Source organism: Rhinatrema bivittatum, chromosome 4 (assembly GCF_901001135.1).
Source record: "Rhinatrema bivittatum chromosome 4, aRhiBiv1.1, whole genome shotgun sequence".
In the NCBI taxonomy this organism is placed as follows: domain Eukaryota; kingdom Metazoa; phylum Chordata; class Amphibia; order Gymnophiona; family Rhinatrematidae; genus Rhinatrema; species Rhinatrema bivittatum.
Window position 1 is genome coordinate 361,801,987 of NC_042618.1, and position 19,456 is coordinate 361,821,442.

Below are 19,456 nucleotides of genomic sequence, written 5' to 3' on the forward strand. Positions count from 1 at the left end.
CTGGACAAAGCAGAAACTAGAATATCTGTTGTGAAAAACTCATCACTGATGTTGGAAAGGAAAATATTGGCCTTTGAAAAGAAGGTGGCAGGAAATGAGGCTAAGACCGATGATTTAGAAAATAGATCCCATCAGAAAAATTTGTGATTCATTGGAATCCTAGATATAGATAATATAAATGATAAGCAGTTACCGGTTGCGTAAGAAAAATTACTGCCACAGGCGCTGCAGGAAGAGGAGTTGGCAGATAATCTGCAGATAGTGTGCCCACAGAGTAGGCCCAAATCGTCCTCTAATACAAAACTTAATGTGGATCTGGCATGGTTTTAAAGCTATGCGCAGAAACAAAGGTACTCACAGAATTCTGAAAACAAAAAGATATTGCTTTGAAAATCATAAAGAATTAATATTTCAAGATTTTTTGGCCACAGTAGCCTCAAAGAGAAGAGAGTTCAAACCTGCTGCTCTAAATTAAGCAAGCAAAACATCCATTTCCAACTTCAATATCTGGCAAAGCTAAGTCTTTGGTATGAGAGAAAAATGGCATCTGTCTAGAGAGGAGAATCTTAAGCCAAAAAAGATGGGTGTCTCAGATTTTTTTTTTTGCACATGGTTCTTCCAAAAGTAGGAGGGTAGCTATTTTGCTGCACAAATCAGTGTCTTTCAAATTGGAAAAGAAGATCAGTTACAAAAATGGCAGCTACATTATACTGTTAGAATTATTCAATGAGTAAATCATACTACTTTTAGTTTAAGCCCCCAAGCAATATGACCATGCATTTTTTAGTAAACTGGACTCGAAGCTTAACTCTCTAGGAGAATATCTGATACTAATGGGAGTAATTGCATTGTGGACCCCGATATGGACAGGACCTGTTGGAACAGGTTAAACTCATGGGGACACAGAAAGGAATCTCATATTTTATTCTGAAACTTATAGATCAATGTATGGCAGATGTTAAATCTGATGGTTAAGGACTGTATACTACAGGTAAGAGCATATGACACTTTTACTCACTTTCGGGCCGATACAGTAAAGTCCGCGGGAGAGCGGGCGTTTGCCCGCTCTCCCGGTGTGTGCACAGGCCACTCTCCTGTGCGTGCGATTCTGTATTTAAATGAGGCACGGCGGTAAAAACGGGCAAAAGGAGGCGCTAGGGACACTAGCGCGTCCCTAGCGCCTCCTTTTGCACCGGAGCGGCGGCTGTCAGCGGGTTTGACAGCCGACAGCCGACGCTCAATTTTACTGGCGTCGGTTCTCAAGCCCGCTGACAGCCACAGGCTCGGAAACCGTACGCCGGCAAAATTGAGCGTCCGGTTTTCGACCCAACAGCCACCGGCCGACTTCAATTTTTTTTTTTTTTTACTTTTGGAAAGTTTCAGGACTTCCGACTTAATATCGCCATGTGCACTTTCCCGGTGCCTGAAGAAATTAGCGCCTACCTTTGGGTAGGCGCTAATTTCTGAAAGCAAAATGTGTGGCTTGGCTGCACATTTTGCTTTGTGAATTGCGCAGGAATACCTAATAGGGCCATCAACATGCATTTGCATGTTGCGGGCGCTATTAGGTTCGGCGGATTGGACGCGCGTTTTTGGCCCCTTACTGAATAAGGGGTAAGGGAAAACGCGCATCCAGTGGCGGGTTAACAATGTGCTCTGTTGGAGCGCACTGTACTGTATCGGCCTGATTGACTATATACTGGCTTCAGAAAGACTATTTTCCAAAATAGTGGGTTACCAAATTTAGAATATGGTAATATCAGTTCACAGCCCAGTCTCATGTCATTTTCAGAGTGGATATAGCAACTCCAAGCCTTCAGTATGGAGACTGCCTCCCAGTTTAGCATTAGATAAATACTTTCCAACTTTCTTAAAGGAGAGTTGGGGGAAATACAAATTGACAAATGGCATGCATAAAGGGGATCCCTTACTGTACTGGGAGGCTGGCAAGGCTGTATTGAGGGACACGATTATAAGCTATATCATTGGAAAAAAGAAAAAGCTAAATGCACACATTCTAGAAATGGAGAAACAGGTCAAACAACCACAAGCAAGTCTGGCTATGCATTCAATCCCTAACACATAAACAGTACTATTTAATGGCACAACAAGCGTTAATTGATTTAATCCACTGAAAGGTGGAATTTTTGTTGTGGCTCCGGTCCACGGCCAGTTCCTCTCCCTATCTCGGGGCTGCTTCAACTGACCGCGGCATCCTCACTGCCCGTTTGGGCCTTCTCAGGGCTTTTCCATGGCTTTTCCATGGCGGAATTCAACAGCGTAATCCATAAGAGGACGGCCCCCTTGGCGAAGGTGCAAAAGTTTGGTAGCTACAATAGACTGTCGGCCTGGTTCGACGAATACTGTCTTATAGGTTTGAAAGAATAGCTGCAGGTTAGATAGTAGGGAGTCCCTATGCTCCCAGAATGGAGAGGCCCAAGCTAGTGCTCGTCCATCCAGGAGGGATAATATATAAGTTGTCTTGACTTGGTCAGAAGGGAACTGTATAGGTTGCAAAGTGAATCTCATGAAACAGTGGTTTAAAAAACCATGATCAGAAATTTCATTTTTGAGTTCCTTTAGTACCGTAGGATGCATACCATCTGGCCCAGGTGATTTGCTACTCTTTAGTTTGTCAATCTGGCCTACTACATCTTCCAGGTTCACAGTGATTTCGTTCAGTTTGTCTGACTCATCACCCCTGAAAACCATCTCCGGAACTGGTATCTCCCCAACATCCTCATTAGTAAACACGGAAGCAAAGAATTCATTTAGTCTTTCTGCAATGGCCTTATCTTCCCTAAGAGCCCCTTTAACCCCTCGGTCATCTAATGGTCCAACTGACTCCCTCGCAGGTTTCTTGCTTTGGATATATTTAAAAAGTTTTTATTATGAGTTTTTGCCTCTATGGCCAACTTCATTTCAAATTCTCTCTTCGCCTGCCTTATCAATGTTTTACACTTAACTTGACAATGCTTATGTTTTATCCTATTTTGCAACATGCAACAGAATGTCACAACATGTCATGTACTCACACAATGCACCATGCATTACTTACCTAGGCAATTTGGTAGGAGGAAATTAGCCTAACCACACCCTTTTTTTTATTGCAGGTACTCTTTTCACTATATTTATAGCAATTTGATGAATGTAAGCCAACTTAGGGCCAGATTTACTAAAGCTTTTATCCCATTTTGTTTGTGATGGAGTTTACAGGAAACTCCCTCAGAGCACCTTAAGGGACCAGCCACTGTCATCTGGTCTGGTGCTCCTGAAGACCCAATCCAGCAAGGGATTCTGGGCCCAGGGAGCATCCCTTTAGCCTAGCATAAGAAGGCAGGGCCAGAAGAATGGAAGAGGCCCAGGAATTAGGCAGGAAGTCAGCATATGCTAAGACCAGTTACGTTTGAGTTTGTTTGTACCCACAACTACAAGGTGAGCAGTTTTCTTTCCATTTTGTTTTGCTCTGTAAATAAAATTATATCTAAGGAAAAGGCCAGAGTCTGCCTCCTTTTATCCTACTTGCTGTTTCCCAAACTGCAACCGCCCCAAGTTACCACATATGGTAGCAGCAGTGGGACCTTCTGGTAAAAGTTGAAAGCATATACGGCCGCAGCAGCAGAGAAAAAAAAATAAAATGAAAACCCTACAGAATTTTCCTGGGGTCTCCTGGTTTTACTCATCCTGCATAAGTTACAACAGGCCAAGGGGGCTAAGCCTCATCTGTTCAGTCAGGGTCCAAGCAGTCAGTAAGGGCCAGACAGGCCAGCAGGGCTTTTGTTTTTTCTTTCCTTCTCCTTTCTCCAGAGTGACATACAGTTTGGAGACAGCTGGAAAAGCAGGGATGATGGAGCAGGTAGTACAGCTCCTTGTGGTAGGGCATCAACAACTGAAAAACATTGTGCAAAATGAAATAGGTCAGCAGCAGTCACTGTGAGAACAGGTTAAGCAGCTGCACATGGTGCTAACCTAGATAGCACAGGCAGTACAAACTGTCATAAACAGGCCACCTCCCTCCCTTTTCATCAGCACTACTTAAGATTACCCCTGAATGGTTTTCTGAAAAACTTTGAACGTACAGCTCGACTGGCAGGTTGGCCAAAGGACAGGTGGGCTACCCATTTCGGGAATCTGTTCACCGTGTGTAATCAAGATGCCTTCCAAACTGCCAATCTGGAAGGAAGGACCACATATCCAACAGTCAAGACCGCCATCCTAGAGAGAGTGGGACTCATTTTGGCAGGGAATGCTTGAAAGTAGCTGTGCCCAGAAGGGAAGACTGTGGTGGAGATAGCCAATATGGTTCTGCTGAAACAGTTCTTAGACAGCCTAGAACAGCCTATGCAGGAGTGGGTATGCCGACACCCGAACCTTACGCTTGAAATGGCATTGGAAGTGGCGGAGACCTACTACCAAGCACAGACTATGTTTGACCCACTACAAATTCTTGAAAGAGCAAGTGACCCAGGGAGAGGCCGGATGAAGCCCTAAAGGCCAGAGATCCTGACAAGCAGCCAAGCTGGGCCAACCAGTTTCTCCACCAAAAATTGGATTGGTCCACCATGTTTCATCTGTGGTGAAAAGGGGCATTTTGCCAGAGACTGCCTCCGCAAGGAAGAGGAGCCAATGGGCATTAACTTCTTGGCTCCACATTTTTGTAATTTGGTGGATGTGCCCAGTCAGGGAGTGTCTACATTTGTAATTCCTGTGGAGCTTAAGGGCTTATCCACCCAGGCAGACTCTGGGAGCATGAAGAGAGTTTTAGAAGAGAGTTTGTAAAGTGGATCTAGATTGATTATGGAAGAACTGTGATCTCGGTCTGTATCCACACGGACCAGCAACAATATTCCGGTCAGCCAAGTTCAAATAGAGGTAGGAGTTCTTCCTTGGCGACCCTACCCAGGATCACAGAATGGGACTGTCCAAATTTTGAGAGCCTATGGAACCAGCTCACAACAGGTTCATCCAGCTGTGACAATGAAGAATTGGCATTTCCAGAACTCTTTCTCTTAGACAATCCAGATTTGTATCATAAAGAGTCACGGAAAAGGCCAGAGTCTGCCTCCTTTTATCCTACTTGCTGTTTCCCAAACTGCAACCGCCCCAAGTTACCACATATGGTAGCAGCAGTGGGACCTTCTGGTCAAAGTTGAAAGCATATACGGATGCCTACAGCCGCAGCAGCAGAGAAAAAAAAAATAAAATGAAAACCCTACAGAATCTTTTTTCCTGGGGTCTCCTGATTTTCCGCACGGAAAAATGATTCGCGTGCAGGAAGTCGTTCCCGGACCCCCACTGGACTTTTGGCAAGTCTTGTGGGGGTCAGGAGGCCCCCCCAAGCTGGCCAAACGTCCCTGGGGGTCCAGCGGGGATCCGGGAGCGATCTCCTACGCTCCTGACGTCGGGGGACAAAAAACAAAATGGCGCCAGTGCTACCTTTGACCTGTCATATGACAAGGCAAAGGTAGCGCCGGCGCCATTTCTACAACGCACCGGAGGTCCGAGAGTAAAAGATCACACCGGGACCCTTCCTCTGGACCCCAGGTAATTTAAGGCATTTTGGGGGGGGGGGTTCGGGAGGGTGGGAGATTTATTTTAAAGGGTCGGGGTGGGTTTTAGGGTTGTTTTAGTGTGCCGGTTTTCCCGCCCTACCCCTTCCCCTCCCCCTTCCCCGATTTACGATTTTTTGATGATAAATCAGGGGAATTGTTATTGTATCGCGGCTCTAACGATTTTTGACGATTTAAAATATATCGGACGATAATTTAAATCGTCAAAAAACGATTCACATCCCTAGTCCCTACTCCCTCCCCCCTTACCCAGCGGTGGATGGACTGCCTCGGCGACTCTTTTACCCTTTCCTCCTCCTGCATGTAACTGTCCGGCAGTCCCTACTACCTCCCCCCCTTCCCCAGCGGTGGAGGAACGGGCTGAGCTGTTTCTCAGAGCGTGTTGCCATGGCTCAGTCTGGTTTAATTTCACATTGCTCATTAGCTCTGCTCCGGCCGTCCCAACTCCCTCCCCCCCTTCCCCGGTGGTGGACGGACTGGCTCAGCGACTCTTTTACCCTTTCCTCCTCCTGTTTGTGTCTGGCAGTCTCTACTCCCTCCCCCCTTCCCCAGCGACAGAGTAACGGGCTGAGCCATTTTTCGGAGCGGCGACTCATCTGCCCTTTTCTCCTCCCCTCTGTGACACCCAGTACATAGCGCAGAGCTCTATGGGCCACACATGCGCGGTAGAGCTGCTCTCTACTGCGCATTTGCGGTTCGTCGGTCAGAGCCCATTTATATTGTAGATAGCATGTGTTGCTTTTATGTCCAACAGCTGGCGCTGTTTTTCCCAAAAAGCATGTTTTTACCTGTCACAGGTATGACATCTATATAATATACGTATATAGAAACACGCGCGAAATCGAATGCAACGTTGTGTCAAAATTTCTAAGCAATTGGTGAAGAACTTTTGGAGATATAAGATTTTGAACTAACAAACATTTACATTTTTATTTATATAGATTTATTGCAGTTTTTAAATGCACAAGTATAGAAAACAATCAGATCCAATCATGTAATAAAACAAAAATTAATGTATTCTTCCATGAACCATCTTTGCAGAAAACCAGAAATCTTCATAAATACAATAAAATATAATTAATCATCAGAACAGGTACAGTACAGAGCTAGGGCAATTCACATTACAACTAACATGAAAAAAAAAATTTCAAATTCTGGTGTCACCTCAGCAAAAAATAACCCTCCACTGCTATTTTGTGAAGTAACACAAACTCTTGCAAAGAAAGAGGCATCTAGAACCTTGCCATACAGTCACAGCACTGACTCTCAGGATTCAAATAACAGCAACCTTATAAAAAAGCAGCAATGCAAATACCACACCAGGCCCTAGAACATTAATACATCACCTATGGGAATAACAGAATAAGCTGGACTACTACTACAGACAAACTACACGCTAGCTGAAATACTGCATTTCAGCACACAGGCAAAACAGAGGCCGATCTTTACCTAATATAGAAATAAGAGACCACAAATTAGAAACAGAAACATGCAGATAAAACCAAAATAGAAAGCCTGAAAAACTATAGTCTCTGAACAGTGGAATACTGAAGAAAGAGCAAAATACAAAAATATAAGACATGCACATTCTCAAAGATGGCATATCTAACATCTCCAAATATTCTCTCACTCTCATATGCTCTCCCCCCCCCCCCCCCCCCACACACACACAAGCTCACATTCTCTGCAGACACACAGGCTCTCACTTTCTTACCCCTCCCCAGGCTTACATTCTTATGCGCACAACAGATGCACATCCAGGCACCCATTCTCACACACATACTCAAACCCAGACTCCCATTCTCACCCAAAAACCGATGCTCCTATTCTCACCCACACATATACATATTCAAGTTCCCATTCTCACCCACACATAAACATATTCAAGCTCCCATTCTCACCCACTCACAAACCCAGACTCCCATTCTCACCCACACATTCACACATTTAAGGTCCCATTCTCACCCACATATACACACATTCAAGCACCCATTCTTACCCACATATTCAAGCTTCCATTCTCACCCATACACAAACCCAGGCTCCCATTCTCACCCACACACAAACCCAGGCTCCCATTCTCACCCATATATACACACACATTCAAGCCCCCATTCTCACCCACACACAAACCCAGGCTCCCATTCTCACCTACATATTCAAGCTCCCATTCTCACACACACACACCCAGGATCCCATTCTCACCCACACATACACATTCAAGCCCATGCACAGCTTCCGCTTCCTCTCCCTCTGGGAGAGGGCTGTACGGCCCACCGATCTTCATTCTTGGGGGGGAGGGGGAGGAAGCAGAAGCTGTGTGCAGCACTTCTGCTCCCTCCCCCCCAAAATATGAAAATTGGTGGGCCATACGGCCGCAGGATCGCTTCTCCATGTGTGCCGTGCAAATGCACAGAATGGCATGCCGGCCCTGGATCCTCCTCTTCGCCGTACGGAGATGGGATCCCACGACAGCCTTGCAGATCTAGTGCTCCACTTCTGGTTCCAGTTGGGTGGGCCTGGGATGAGCAGCTGCCCACCCAGGCCCACCCATGGCTATGCTTTATCTGAATGACGGTCTTCTAAGTCTCAGGCACCTAAACCCTTTGAAAACTGACCCTTATTTATATATGGAATACTATGTAAAATTAAATTAAAGATGTATCCATGGTAACAGACACACAAAGTGGTGAAATAGCACAAATGTGGAACTTGTGACCAGTAGCACCAATTGTCAAGGCTTTACCATTAGCTATTGGCCTTTCTTTCAGCTCCCATAAATATACAGAAGTTGATATCAGAGTTGTGCATTAGTTTCTTTTTTTTTTCATTTTTTAGTGAGCACATACAAAAAATTCACAGTGTGCACTGTTTTGATTTAGTGAGCACTAAATCAAAATGAAAATTAAGCAAAAATAAAAAAAAAAACAATGAAGCAAATTAAAAAAACCTCCAAAAAATGAAACATTTCTGGCTGCATGCCCCTAACTAATATTCAGTGCCATTTTTCCAGCTAAGTTCAGACATCCGGAAAAATGGAGGAATTTGAAAACTCCCCCACATTGGCCATCCTCAAGTTAGCTGGATACATTTTTATCTAGCTAACTCAGGGCAGGACAGGGTGGAGGGATTCCAAAGCAGAGTTGGTTATCTGGCTAAATTAGCTGAATAAAGGTTGATATTTAACTTTATCCAGATAATATATCAAGATAACTATAGGATAGCTGAACAGCTGTCTTAAAGTAAGTTGGATAATCTTATCTGGATAATTAAGCAGGTACACTGCTGAACATCCCTGTAAAGTTAACCAGATAAGTTTATCTGGCTAAGGAGGTCATTTACCAAGCAGATCGCATGCAATAAGGGACATTTTGCACACGAAATAGCCCTTATCGCGTGCGATACCAAGATGGGGGCGGAGTCGGGGTGGCGTCAGTCCCGGAAGAGGAGGAGTCGAGGCGGCACTTGGGCTGACACTGCAATGCCGGCAGCCATCGCACCGCAGAAGTGGAATCGCTGCCAGTTATCGCAGGACCGCCCCCCCACATTTCGCTCCCCATTAGCACGCGATTCAGGGAGCCCTGCGATGTTGGTAAATCTAGGCCTAACTTTGCTAGCCAGCTAGTGAATGAGTATGGACTTCTAATAATTCAATTGCCTTAAAAATGCAAATAAAAAGAGCAAAAGTAAAAGTCAATCTTTCAGTCACATACTTCATGCTTGGATTGATAAGTCAGACTTGGCATGCTTGGTTTGCACTAAGAAATGTAAATATCATTTGGGAAAGGTTTATAAGAGCACACAATTCAGTCAAGTAAGGGAGTGCAGAATATCAATAGCGGGAACTAAAGTATGGAATTCTTTACCTACTTATTTGAGATTACAAGCAGACAAAAAAAAATGTAAAGCAGATTTAAAAACATGGTTGTTTGAATATGCTTACACTGAGTTGGAACAGTCGCAGTGAACAGTAGCATTATTATTATATTTCTGGTCTTAACTTTTTCTAATTCTTTTAAATTTTAACTTTCATTTTAGGAAAGATTAATTGACTTTAGATTATCTTATTAAGTTCTTAAATATTTGTTCTTAGATTAATAATGTATCATGTTTTTGTTATATTTTATAGTGGTTTTATGATATTTTTAGTAGCTAATTTATATATGTCTCTTTTTATTAATTTTAGCTGTTATCTCTTTTATGATATAATTGTATTTCTCTATTTTAATGTAATTGTAAACCGTTGTGATGGCATTGCCGATGTGACGGTATAGAGAAACCAATAAACTAAACTAAACAATTGTCTAGGGGACCGGAGATGGAGGCTAGAGGTAAAGCATATATTTAAGTAGCTATGTTTCTATTAAATCCTTCAGCAATCATATTACACATTATTCATCACTAAAACGTGGTAGATGCCTGTACAAGTTTGTGGATGATCTTGAACAGCACAGCCTTATGTTTTTTAGAAGTAAATGACATAGGATTTTATTAAATTCTATTGAGCTTACTAACTTTTTTATAATCATTTCAGGTGTTAACAGATTTTATGACAATATCCAGGAGATGGTTGGCTACAGACCCTTCATATGGTGGAAACTTTGCTGGTCTTTCTTTACTCCAATCATTGTAGCAGTAAGCAGAAAAATATTCTTTCTTCTAAATTATGAATTATGAGATTTGAATCATTGACATGGGTATGTAAGATTGACATCCATTATGTTTAAATAAAAAGCTGTTGTATATTATTAAATGTGCTATTATAGTTCATGAATGTTGTGGCAAAAGATGTGCAATGTCTTAACTAGAAATTCTACAAGACTATGAGGATCATTTACCAGATGGATCGCACGCAATAAGGGACGTTTCGCAAGCGAAAAGTCCCTTATCTCGTGCGATACCAGGATAGGGGCGGAGTCAGCCCCGGAAGAGGAGGAGTCAGGGCATCACCGGGGCCGACTCCGAGAAGACACCGTGGACAATGAAAAGGTAAGGGCCTTTTCGCGTCCTATTTCGCACCCAATACCTTCACCTTCTATGGTGGCGCTATTGGGTGCGAAACCGGCAGCGATCGCATCGCGGCGGTGCGATCGCTGCTGGCTAGCGCAGGACCGCCCCCTGTTTCGGCCCCCCACCCCTCATTACCTAAAGTATCGTAGGCCTGCGATACTTTAGAAAATGAGGCCCTACATGTCTTTGAATTACATAATGCCTTTGCTATAAATATTAATCATGCTGCAGTTGTGTCTGCTTCTAGACTGCCGTTTTATTGGAGCAAATATGCAAATACATTTTAAATAGAGCATATGTATAAATTCTGGAGTTCTTAAAAGCAACAAAGACAGAGGCAACCCTAGTAATGTAGGAAATAATGACTAATGTTCTAGTGATCTCTAGCAAAGAATAATGTTCTACAAAACTCCCAAATAAGATTTTTAAAGAGGGAGAAGCCTGACAAAGTTACAATTTGTGTAAACTAAATGTATCCTTGTATAGATAAAGAAATAGGACAGAAGCTAGCATTCGGTTCCTGCTATGCAAACATAAAGTGACCATAATATATTTCAGAGTTGCATCACTGTTTTCATGAAGAGATCACTTTCATTTTTCTCTAAGGTATCCAGGCAGGACGTAAACCATTAAACCTAAGTCCAGATATAATAAGGCAGTAGATAGGGCCAGAAGAATGCTAGGGTGAATAGGGAAGGCATAAACAAGTGAAAAAAAAAAGTAAGAAAAATAATGCCTCTACATAAGTCACCAGTGAGATCTTATCTAGAGTATTGTGCCTAATTTGAGAAGCCTTTATTTCCAAATATATATAGATAGACAGAATACAAGCAGTCCAAAGAAACATCTACCAAAATGGTACAGAACCTGAAGTAAATGTCCTATGAAATGTGACTTCTAAATATGTATACCCTAGAAAAGGGGAGAGATTAGATGACTGAGACATTCAGATACCTCTAAGGGCCTTATTTTCTACATGTATCGCATGCGGTAAGGGACGTTTCGCACGTGAAATGTCCCTTTTCGAGTGCGATACCAAAATGGCGGCAGAGTCGGCCCCAGAAGAGGAGGAGTCAGGGCGTCACCGGGGCCGACTCCGGGAAGCCGCTGTGGACGACGGAAAGGTAAGGACCTGTTCGCGGCCTATTTCGCTCTCAATAGCTACACCTCCTATGGTGGCGCTATTGTGTGCGAAACCAGCAGCGATCGCACCGCGACGGTGCGATCGCTGCCAGCTAGCGCAGGCCCGCCCCCCGTTTCAGCCCCCCACCCCTCATTTCCTAAAGTATCGCAGGCCTGCAATATTTTAGAAAATGAGGCCCTAAGGTATTCATAATGCAAAAGAAAAAAAAAACATATTTCAGTAGAGAAGTTCTAGAAGAATGTATTTATTTTAACTTCATTTCCTATCTTTACAAAAAAAAAAGAAGCTCAAAACAGTTTATCATCAAAATTAATATTCACCATAAATACGCACAGAAATATATAAAATACATCAAAGCCAAAAATATTTATTATTCTTTTATTTACTTATTTAAAAAAATGATTACCTACATCTATCTGACAGCCATATAAAACAACTCATAATAGTCACATAAAACAACTCATAATAAATAACGACGCTGGATTATATGATCTGCTCTGACTACTGCTTCTTTCCCAACCAGAAATTATCCAGTGTGCATTACACACTAAATCACTCCAGCAAATGCCTGAATAAACAAAAACAAACTGTATACTAAACAACAAATCAACATAAGAATTTATTAAATAATATTGAGTATGAAGAAAATAGATCAAAATCAAATCTAACTCATTTAAAGACTTTTAGTCTGGCTCACCAAATTTTTCCAGGGTGTTAAATTAAAATTATAAAAAGACCTGGCCAAACAGCCATCTTTTTATCTTCATTGAAAAAAACAGAAAATGTGTCTCCTGCTTTAGATTCAATGCAACAGAGTTTAACACTAATGGGGCAAAAAGTTGAAAGGCTATGTGCTTGGTGGTGGGGATCTGTAGGGAAGGACAATTTCATTTTGATTTGTTTTTCCATTTTGGGTTTTTTTATTTCAAGTTTCCCTTTGTTAAATGTTTATTTAGGTTTGGTTTATTTGCCAAACTGAAATTAACATTTAAAAAAAAAAAAAACAACCAACAACCCTCAAACCAAAACAAGACCTCCCAGGGTCCCTCCACCATTCCCTGGAACTGACCAGGTCTGACCAGGACCTTCTAAGACCCTTCCACTGCCCCAAAACCACTGCAAATAAGCCTCAGTCTCCCCAGCCCCTTGCTTCCACCAGCCCTCTGCCCCCTGCAAATCAGCTTGGCCAGGACCTCCCTGGCCACCATTTTCTCCTTTCATGGAGGGGGTCTTCTATATAGAAAGGGGCAGAAGCAATCCCATTCAATCCTACCCTGCTAGCTCACATTTAAAAATTGTGCCGGACTGAGAGCTGGTGCCATATTGTTTTATAGCTGTAAAGTAGGGATGCACAGGGTTAAAAAATTGGTTTATTTTTCAGTTTGTTTTTGGGAAGATTTTTCCCCATGAATTTTGAACCCACCCTAGCCCACACCCATGACTTTCCCTGGCTCTTATCTAGCTAGCCCTGGTGGTCCATTGGGATCTGGAGCATCCTCGAGGGCTCTGGGCTCGGTGCTACCATTTTCTAAATGATGCCAGCCAGCCAACCTCATACCTTTTCCCTATCAGGTGATGGTCCTGGGGAAAGTTAAATAGCTCTTGAATTGTGACTAGTTTTCCTTAAAATAACTTAGCTTGCAAATTTGGTTGCAAGCCACATAATTTTATTTCTTTCAGATTAACTAGTAATGAGCCATTACCATTCCTGCTTTTTGCCGGGTTTATGGGCATCAAGATAATGTCTGGTATTTGAAATACTACACATTATCTCAGTGTTAGGCTGTTTGCAGTATGGTAAAGCCTTAATGCAGTTCAGTAAATGAGCCCCTTAATCTGAGCCTCAAAAGTTAACAAGGAATCTAAAATTACTCCAAGGTTGCAAATCAATTCCTAGATGCTATATTTGCTGTGACTTGATATTAATAAGTGGCACTGAGTAATAGGTGCCACATGAAACCAAGTGCCAATGTCATGCCAGCCCACTGTCCATCACCAGAGGAATATAACGAAGAGAGGCGGCAGTTAGTAAACTGACATCATCAACCTGTGTGGCCTCATGTCTTGATTGCATGGTGATTATGTAGACAACTTTTGGATCCAGCATGTCCTGTATCTTCCAAGAGCCCATACAAACATCTTGGGGCCAGCCTCCTTCCCCCAACTAGAGGTCTGTGATCCTGCTGTAGATTGCGGGTTGGGGAGGGGGGGGGAGGGGAGAGCAGAGATCAGAGAGCCAGGGAGGAATAAGAGGGTTGGGCACTAACTGGTTCAGTTTCTTTCTCCTTCTTCCCATCTAACTGTACAAATAAGCCTTTAATATTTTCCTCTCAAAATATTTGTCTCTGAAATGTTTATTTGTGTGTTTGATACAATGCAGTCAGGGCCTGGATGTGTCAATGCTGCACTGGATCTTGAGAGTTCTTATGAATATGAACTTATTGATGCAGAAATCTTTTCAAGTGTAGTTCTATTATTATTACTAACTTCCTTACTATCTTGGCATATTTTGTACTAATTTTCTTACCATTGCCAAACTGTATTACTCTACAAATTTCTACATGGGAGACAATTCTCCATCACTTTGCTTCTAAAATACCCACAACTCTTTCTTTCTCATTCCAACCTAACTCATCCTCTGAATCCATCCTCTGTTCACTTATGTAAATATGCATATTTTATGGATGAAATTTCAAAGCTGTATCTAAGTTCGGCACATGCATCACTGGAAGTTCATGCCCTGCTCAAATAGAATTCACTTTTATTTTATTTTTTATCTTTTAGGGAGTGTTCATTTTCAGTGCTGTCCAAATGACTCCTCTTACTATGGGTTCTTATGTTTTCCCAAAATGGGGCCAAGGTGTCGGTTGGTTCATGGCTATGTCTTCTATGGTGCTGATCCCTGGCTATATGGCATATATGTTCCTCACCTTAAAAGGCTCTTTAAAACAGGTAAGCAATTAAAGTATGATTACGGTTATCTGGTAAATGTATTGGTTGTCAGTCCTGCCTAATGTAAATTCTGTATACTATTCATTTTTTAAATGGTTACAGCAGTGCAGCATTGCAAAGGAAGAGAGGTCTTTAAGGGGGTGTCATTTTCAAATGCATTTTTGTATTTTATGAGCAGACATGGGGTTTTATAAAATTGCCCACCTGATTTATGGGTAAATTTGGATGCATAAAATTACCTGGTGGTCTAGTGGGGGTCCCGGGAGCGATCTCCCATTCTCAGTTCGTCAGCTGCCACTCATAAAGATGGCACCGATGGCCCTTTGCCCTTACCATGTGACAGGGTATCCGTGCCATTGGCCGGCCCCTGTCACATGGTAGGAGCACTGGCTGGCCGGCACCATCTTTAAAGATGGCCACCGCCGAGAACGGGAGATCGCTCCCGGGACCACCACTAGAACACCAGGTAATTTTAAAATTTTTGGGGGGGATCGGGAGGGTGGGGGAAGGTAAGGGGTCATTTTTAAAGGGTCGGGTGGGCGGTCTTTTTTTTATTGGGCCATCGGTGCCATTTTTGAGTGGCAGCCAAAATGGTGCCGATGGCCCGAGAGCAGGATATCGGTCCCCGCACCCCCACTGGACCACCAGGTACTCATAAAAAGTTTTTGGGGGGTTCGGGAGGGTGGGGGAAGGTAAGGGGTCAATTTTAAAGGGTCGGGCCTCACTAAAAAAAATTAACAATGTGAATCGGAACCGATTCCAATTCACATCACCACCGATCAGATTTTTTTCTCCCTCTAGCCGAACCTGATCGTTAAGACGATCGGGCACACGATTCACATTCCTATTGTGAACTAGCACCAAAATTATCCAAGATTCTGTAATAAGAATTTCAAAATGCAATTATACACAACCCTTTGCAAAAACATATGAAGGGACATCAAACATGGAGAAACTATGGACCAATATTCAATAGGCCATTTAGAGCAGTGGTTCTTAATAGGTGTGTTGTGTCGCGAGGTCATGAACGGTGTGACTGACCCAGCTTTTGAAAATTGCTACGATAGTATGTACATTTACAAGTATAACTCCTTTGATAATTACCTTCTTTGGTGTCCTTTATCCAACTTATGCAGTCTCAGGGAGATTTGTCCAGTCTTACTGCTGTTTTTCTCTTCTGCGGTGCCTTGGAGAATCCTGCCACTGCTGGTACCATTTTGCCCCAATGAGGGTGATTGGGCTGTTCATGCTAATTTTGGTGCCAAGTTGACATAATCTTGATATCCTATCTTGCCTTCACCCTTCTGATGATGTCTAACCACTAGTTTCATTAGAAATGATTAGAAAATCTCCAATTGGTAGCCCAAAATAAGCTCCATTAATTCCCCCAATGATTATAATGGTAAGCGAACAAATAAAATGAACAACATTTTTTTTTACTTAAAACTAATGGAATTAATGATAGTCCCCTATGAAATGAATGAATTAACCAAAACAGAAACCTTTCCTCCGCACACCCCTATTTGTATATTTGAGTTTCTATTTGTCTTTTTGGACCCCAATGGAGCAGGTAAGTTTCTACAATTTTTGGGGTCTCGGCCAAGGCCCTAGCATCAGGCCAGACCTTGGCAAAGACCCCTGCATCACACTCAAGCCTAGGCCACCGCTCCTGCATCGGGCTGTGGCCTACTCTTAGGCGAGGCCCTGGCCTCGGGCCTAGACCCAAGCCCCAACCTTGGCATTGCACTCAGGCATAAGCTGAGGCCCCTGCTTTGGGCTTTGACCTATTCCCTAGGTGAGTCCCTGGATTCGTGCCTAGGCCTAGGCTTGACAGAAAACTTTTTTGTTTTCAAAATGAAATGTTAAAACGAACAAAACTTTTTTGGATTATCAATCGTTTCACTTTGAGAATGAAATTAAATGAAATAGGACATTTTGTCTCATTTCTTATTTTGTTTCTCTCGAATGCCCATCCCTAAACAACAATTAAATAATGGGGCTGATTTTTTCCTAAGTCAGCCACATTATTTTATTAGTATAGAATTAGGGATGCAGTAGCTGCTTTGTATGGGTTTCCAAATTCATGCATGCAAATTACAGACAAAGCAGCTAATTGTGTTTGGGGCCTAAAGAGTGCACAATATCTCGAATATCATGTGATATCGCCATGATATGGCAATATCGCATGATGCTGTTTAATGAGCGTTACAGCCTTATCATGGCTTAGGCCATAGCCGTTTAGATTTTAAAATAATCTGGCTATATATAGCCAGAAATCTTTAGACAAATATATTCAGCTAGACGTTTATCCCATTGAATATCCAGGACATTATCCAGCTGACTTTAGCTGGATAACTTGTCCACTCTCCAACTTACTGTTTATGCCCCACTCTTGTGTCCAAAGTCATCTTAAAATGTGAATGAATAAAGAAGTTCGATAATTCTGTTGTGCAACTGGGGGTAGATTTTAAATACTTGGCGATCGCGTACTTTTGTTCGCGCACCAGGCGCGAACAAAAGTACGCTGGATTTTATAAGATATGCGCGTAGCCGCGCGTATCTTATAAAATCCGGGGTCGGCGCGCGCAAGGGGGTGCACATTTGTGCAACCTGCGGGCGCCGAGCCCAGCGCTCGCTGCCTGTTCCCTCCGAGGCCGCTCTGATTTTGGAGCGGCCTCGGAGGGAACTTTCCTTCGCCCTCCCCCCACCTTCCTCTCCCTTCCCCTACCTAACCCACCCCCCCGGCCCTATCTAAACCCCCCCCCTACCTTTGTCGGCAAAGTTACGCACGTAACTTTGCGCGCATCACCGGCAGCCCCGCTCCGTCCTCCGGTCCCGGGGGCTGGTCCGGAGGCCTCAACCACGCCCCCAGGTGGCACCACGCCCCCGGGCCTGCCCCCGAAATGCCGCGGCCCACCCCTGGACACGCCCCCTCCCGCCCCTTATCGAAAGCCCCGGGACTTATGCGCGTCCCGGGGCTTTACGCGCGCCGGCGGCCTATGCAAAATAGGCGCGCCGGTGCGCGCGGGCCCTGCGTACGTAAATCCGGAAGGATTTACGCGCGTGGGCCTTTTAAAATCCGCCCCCTGGTCTTCAGTATATACTGAACCTTCAAGGAAATAAATGTTCTCTCTCTCTTGTGTATTTGTCACAAATCAGCATTGAGGTATGCAGTAGTATCAATCAGAAGCAGCAATTCAAACTAACTTCAAATAAGAAAACGTGACTTGTTGCCCTTTTGTTTATAATTCTCAGGTGTCTGTAAAATTTCATTCAGCTCTTTCAATTTTATTTTGATAGCGTTTACAAGTAATGATTCAGCCGAGTGACGATATTGTTCATCCTGAAAATGGGCCAGAGCAGCTGTCACAGAGTAATTCGGCAAACAAAGAAGCTTACATCTAAACTACTGCACATGAATAATAACCTACCAGCTCTGCTCTAAAAGAAATGGTTGAAATGACCACAAATTTATGTCTGCATCATGTTTACCTACCTCCAGTTACAAGAAGGGGACCATCACCAATACAGCATAAGGGAATCGACTAGGGTATTTTCATACTGTTTTGTGGAACAGAAAGTGACATAATGCTTTGTGTTACCGAGCAATTAAAGACTGTTAAATGTTTTTATGCTTTCTCAATAAGAGTTGAATATCTTTGAATTTGTAAATCAAACACATTTTTAATCTGCCTTTTGGAATGAAGATCTGAGGTTTTGTGATGCCGATTTTTAGTAGTTTACTGATATATTTCTTACAGCTGAGTCCCAAGACTGTTATTTCTGACTTTTCAGAAGTACAATTAAATTTCAAAGCTAATTTTTTTACACATTAATATTGTATTTTGTACACAAACAATTTACAACAGAATATTGCCCTTAAAATTCTAATAGTTAAGTGCTATTGCTTTCTTTTCTGTTACTTTTTCAAAGTATCCAGCAGCTGAAGCACAGTTTTATTATAAAACATAACATTAATTTAAGTGGCTTGATTGGCTACATTTAATTTCAGTGTTAACATTTTCCTTGAAGCAAATGTATTACTTTTTTTGTATGATCGATTTTTATTTCTGCGTCTGCATAAATTGAAAAAAAAAAAAAAGATCCATGTCTGAAAAACACTGTTGAGACAAAAATGGTCCTATTAAAACATCTTAGCAACAACTGGGGCAAAAAACATTACAGCACAAATTCATATGCAGATACTCAAGTACTGCATATCGAGCACAACGCATTTGTTACCTATAGCCAGGACCAATTCCATTTATATCCCTTTGACAGAGACACATATTCAGTTGTTAGATAACCCAAATAAATGGCAAAACTGTAAACATCAGTACTGGAGCACAATATGCTGCCAAATCAATAAGTTTCTAATTATATTTGCCATGTCCATAAGGGGACTGTTGCACCCAGTCTCTTGAGGTTTTTTTGAGCACAAGTAAGAAGTAAGCATAGGATGGCCTTTATGGCTCTTTTAGAACAGCTCTTATTTTAATTTTATTTTTTAATTATTATTTGTATGGTGATGATGATGATGGGAAAAGAAATGTTACCACTGTCTCACGTTTCCCTACATGTCATTTCTAGTTCGGCAGCTAAGAGCAAGACATGAGGAAAATTCCATGTTGTTTGGATTGTAAATGGCTGTGACTGAACTGTGCAATGAACATGCTTTCCAGCAAACTGTTGTGCAATGTGAAATATTAGGTAGCACATACGTTACGTAGATCTAATATGTGAAAAAAAAAACCATGTTAATTGTGAACGTTGGTTTATT

At 42.6% G+C, this 19,456-nt stretch overlaps 1 protein-coding gene across 1 annotated transcript in view; it reads left to right on the forward strand.

The window, feature by feature from the left end:
* The window catches only part of SLC6A1 (solute carrier family 6 member 1), a 219,190-nt gene extending 200,349 nt beyond the window's left edge, over positions 1-18,841 (forward strand). The window contains exons 13-15 of the mRNA XM_029600770.1: positions 10,105-10,205; positions 14,509-14,676; positions 17,977-18,841. Of these exons, the coding sequence (XP_029456630.1) occupies positions 10,105-10,205; positions 14,509-14,676; positions 17,977-18,081 (374 nt within the window). The 3' untranslated portion in view covers positions 18,082-18,841. The remainder of the gene's footprint in view (positions 1-10,104; positions 10,206-14,508; positions 14,677-17,976) is intronic.
* Positions 18,842-19,456: the final 615 nt, after the last annotated feature.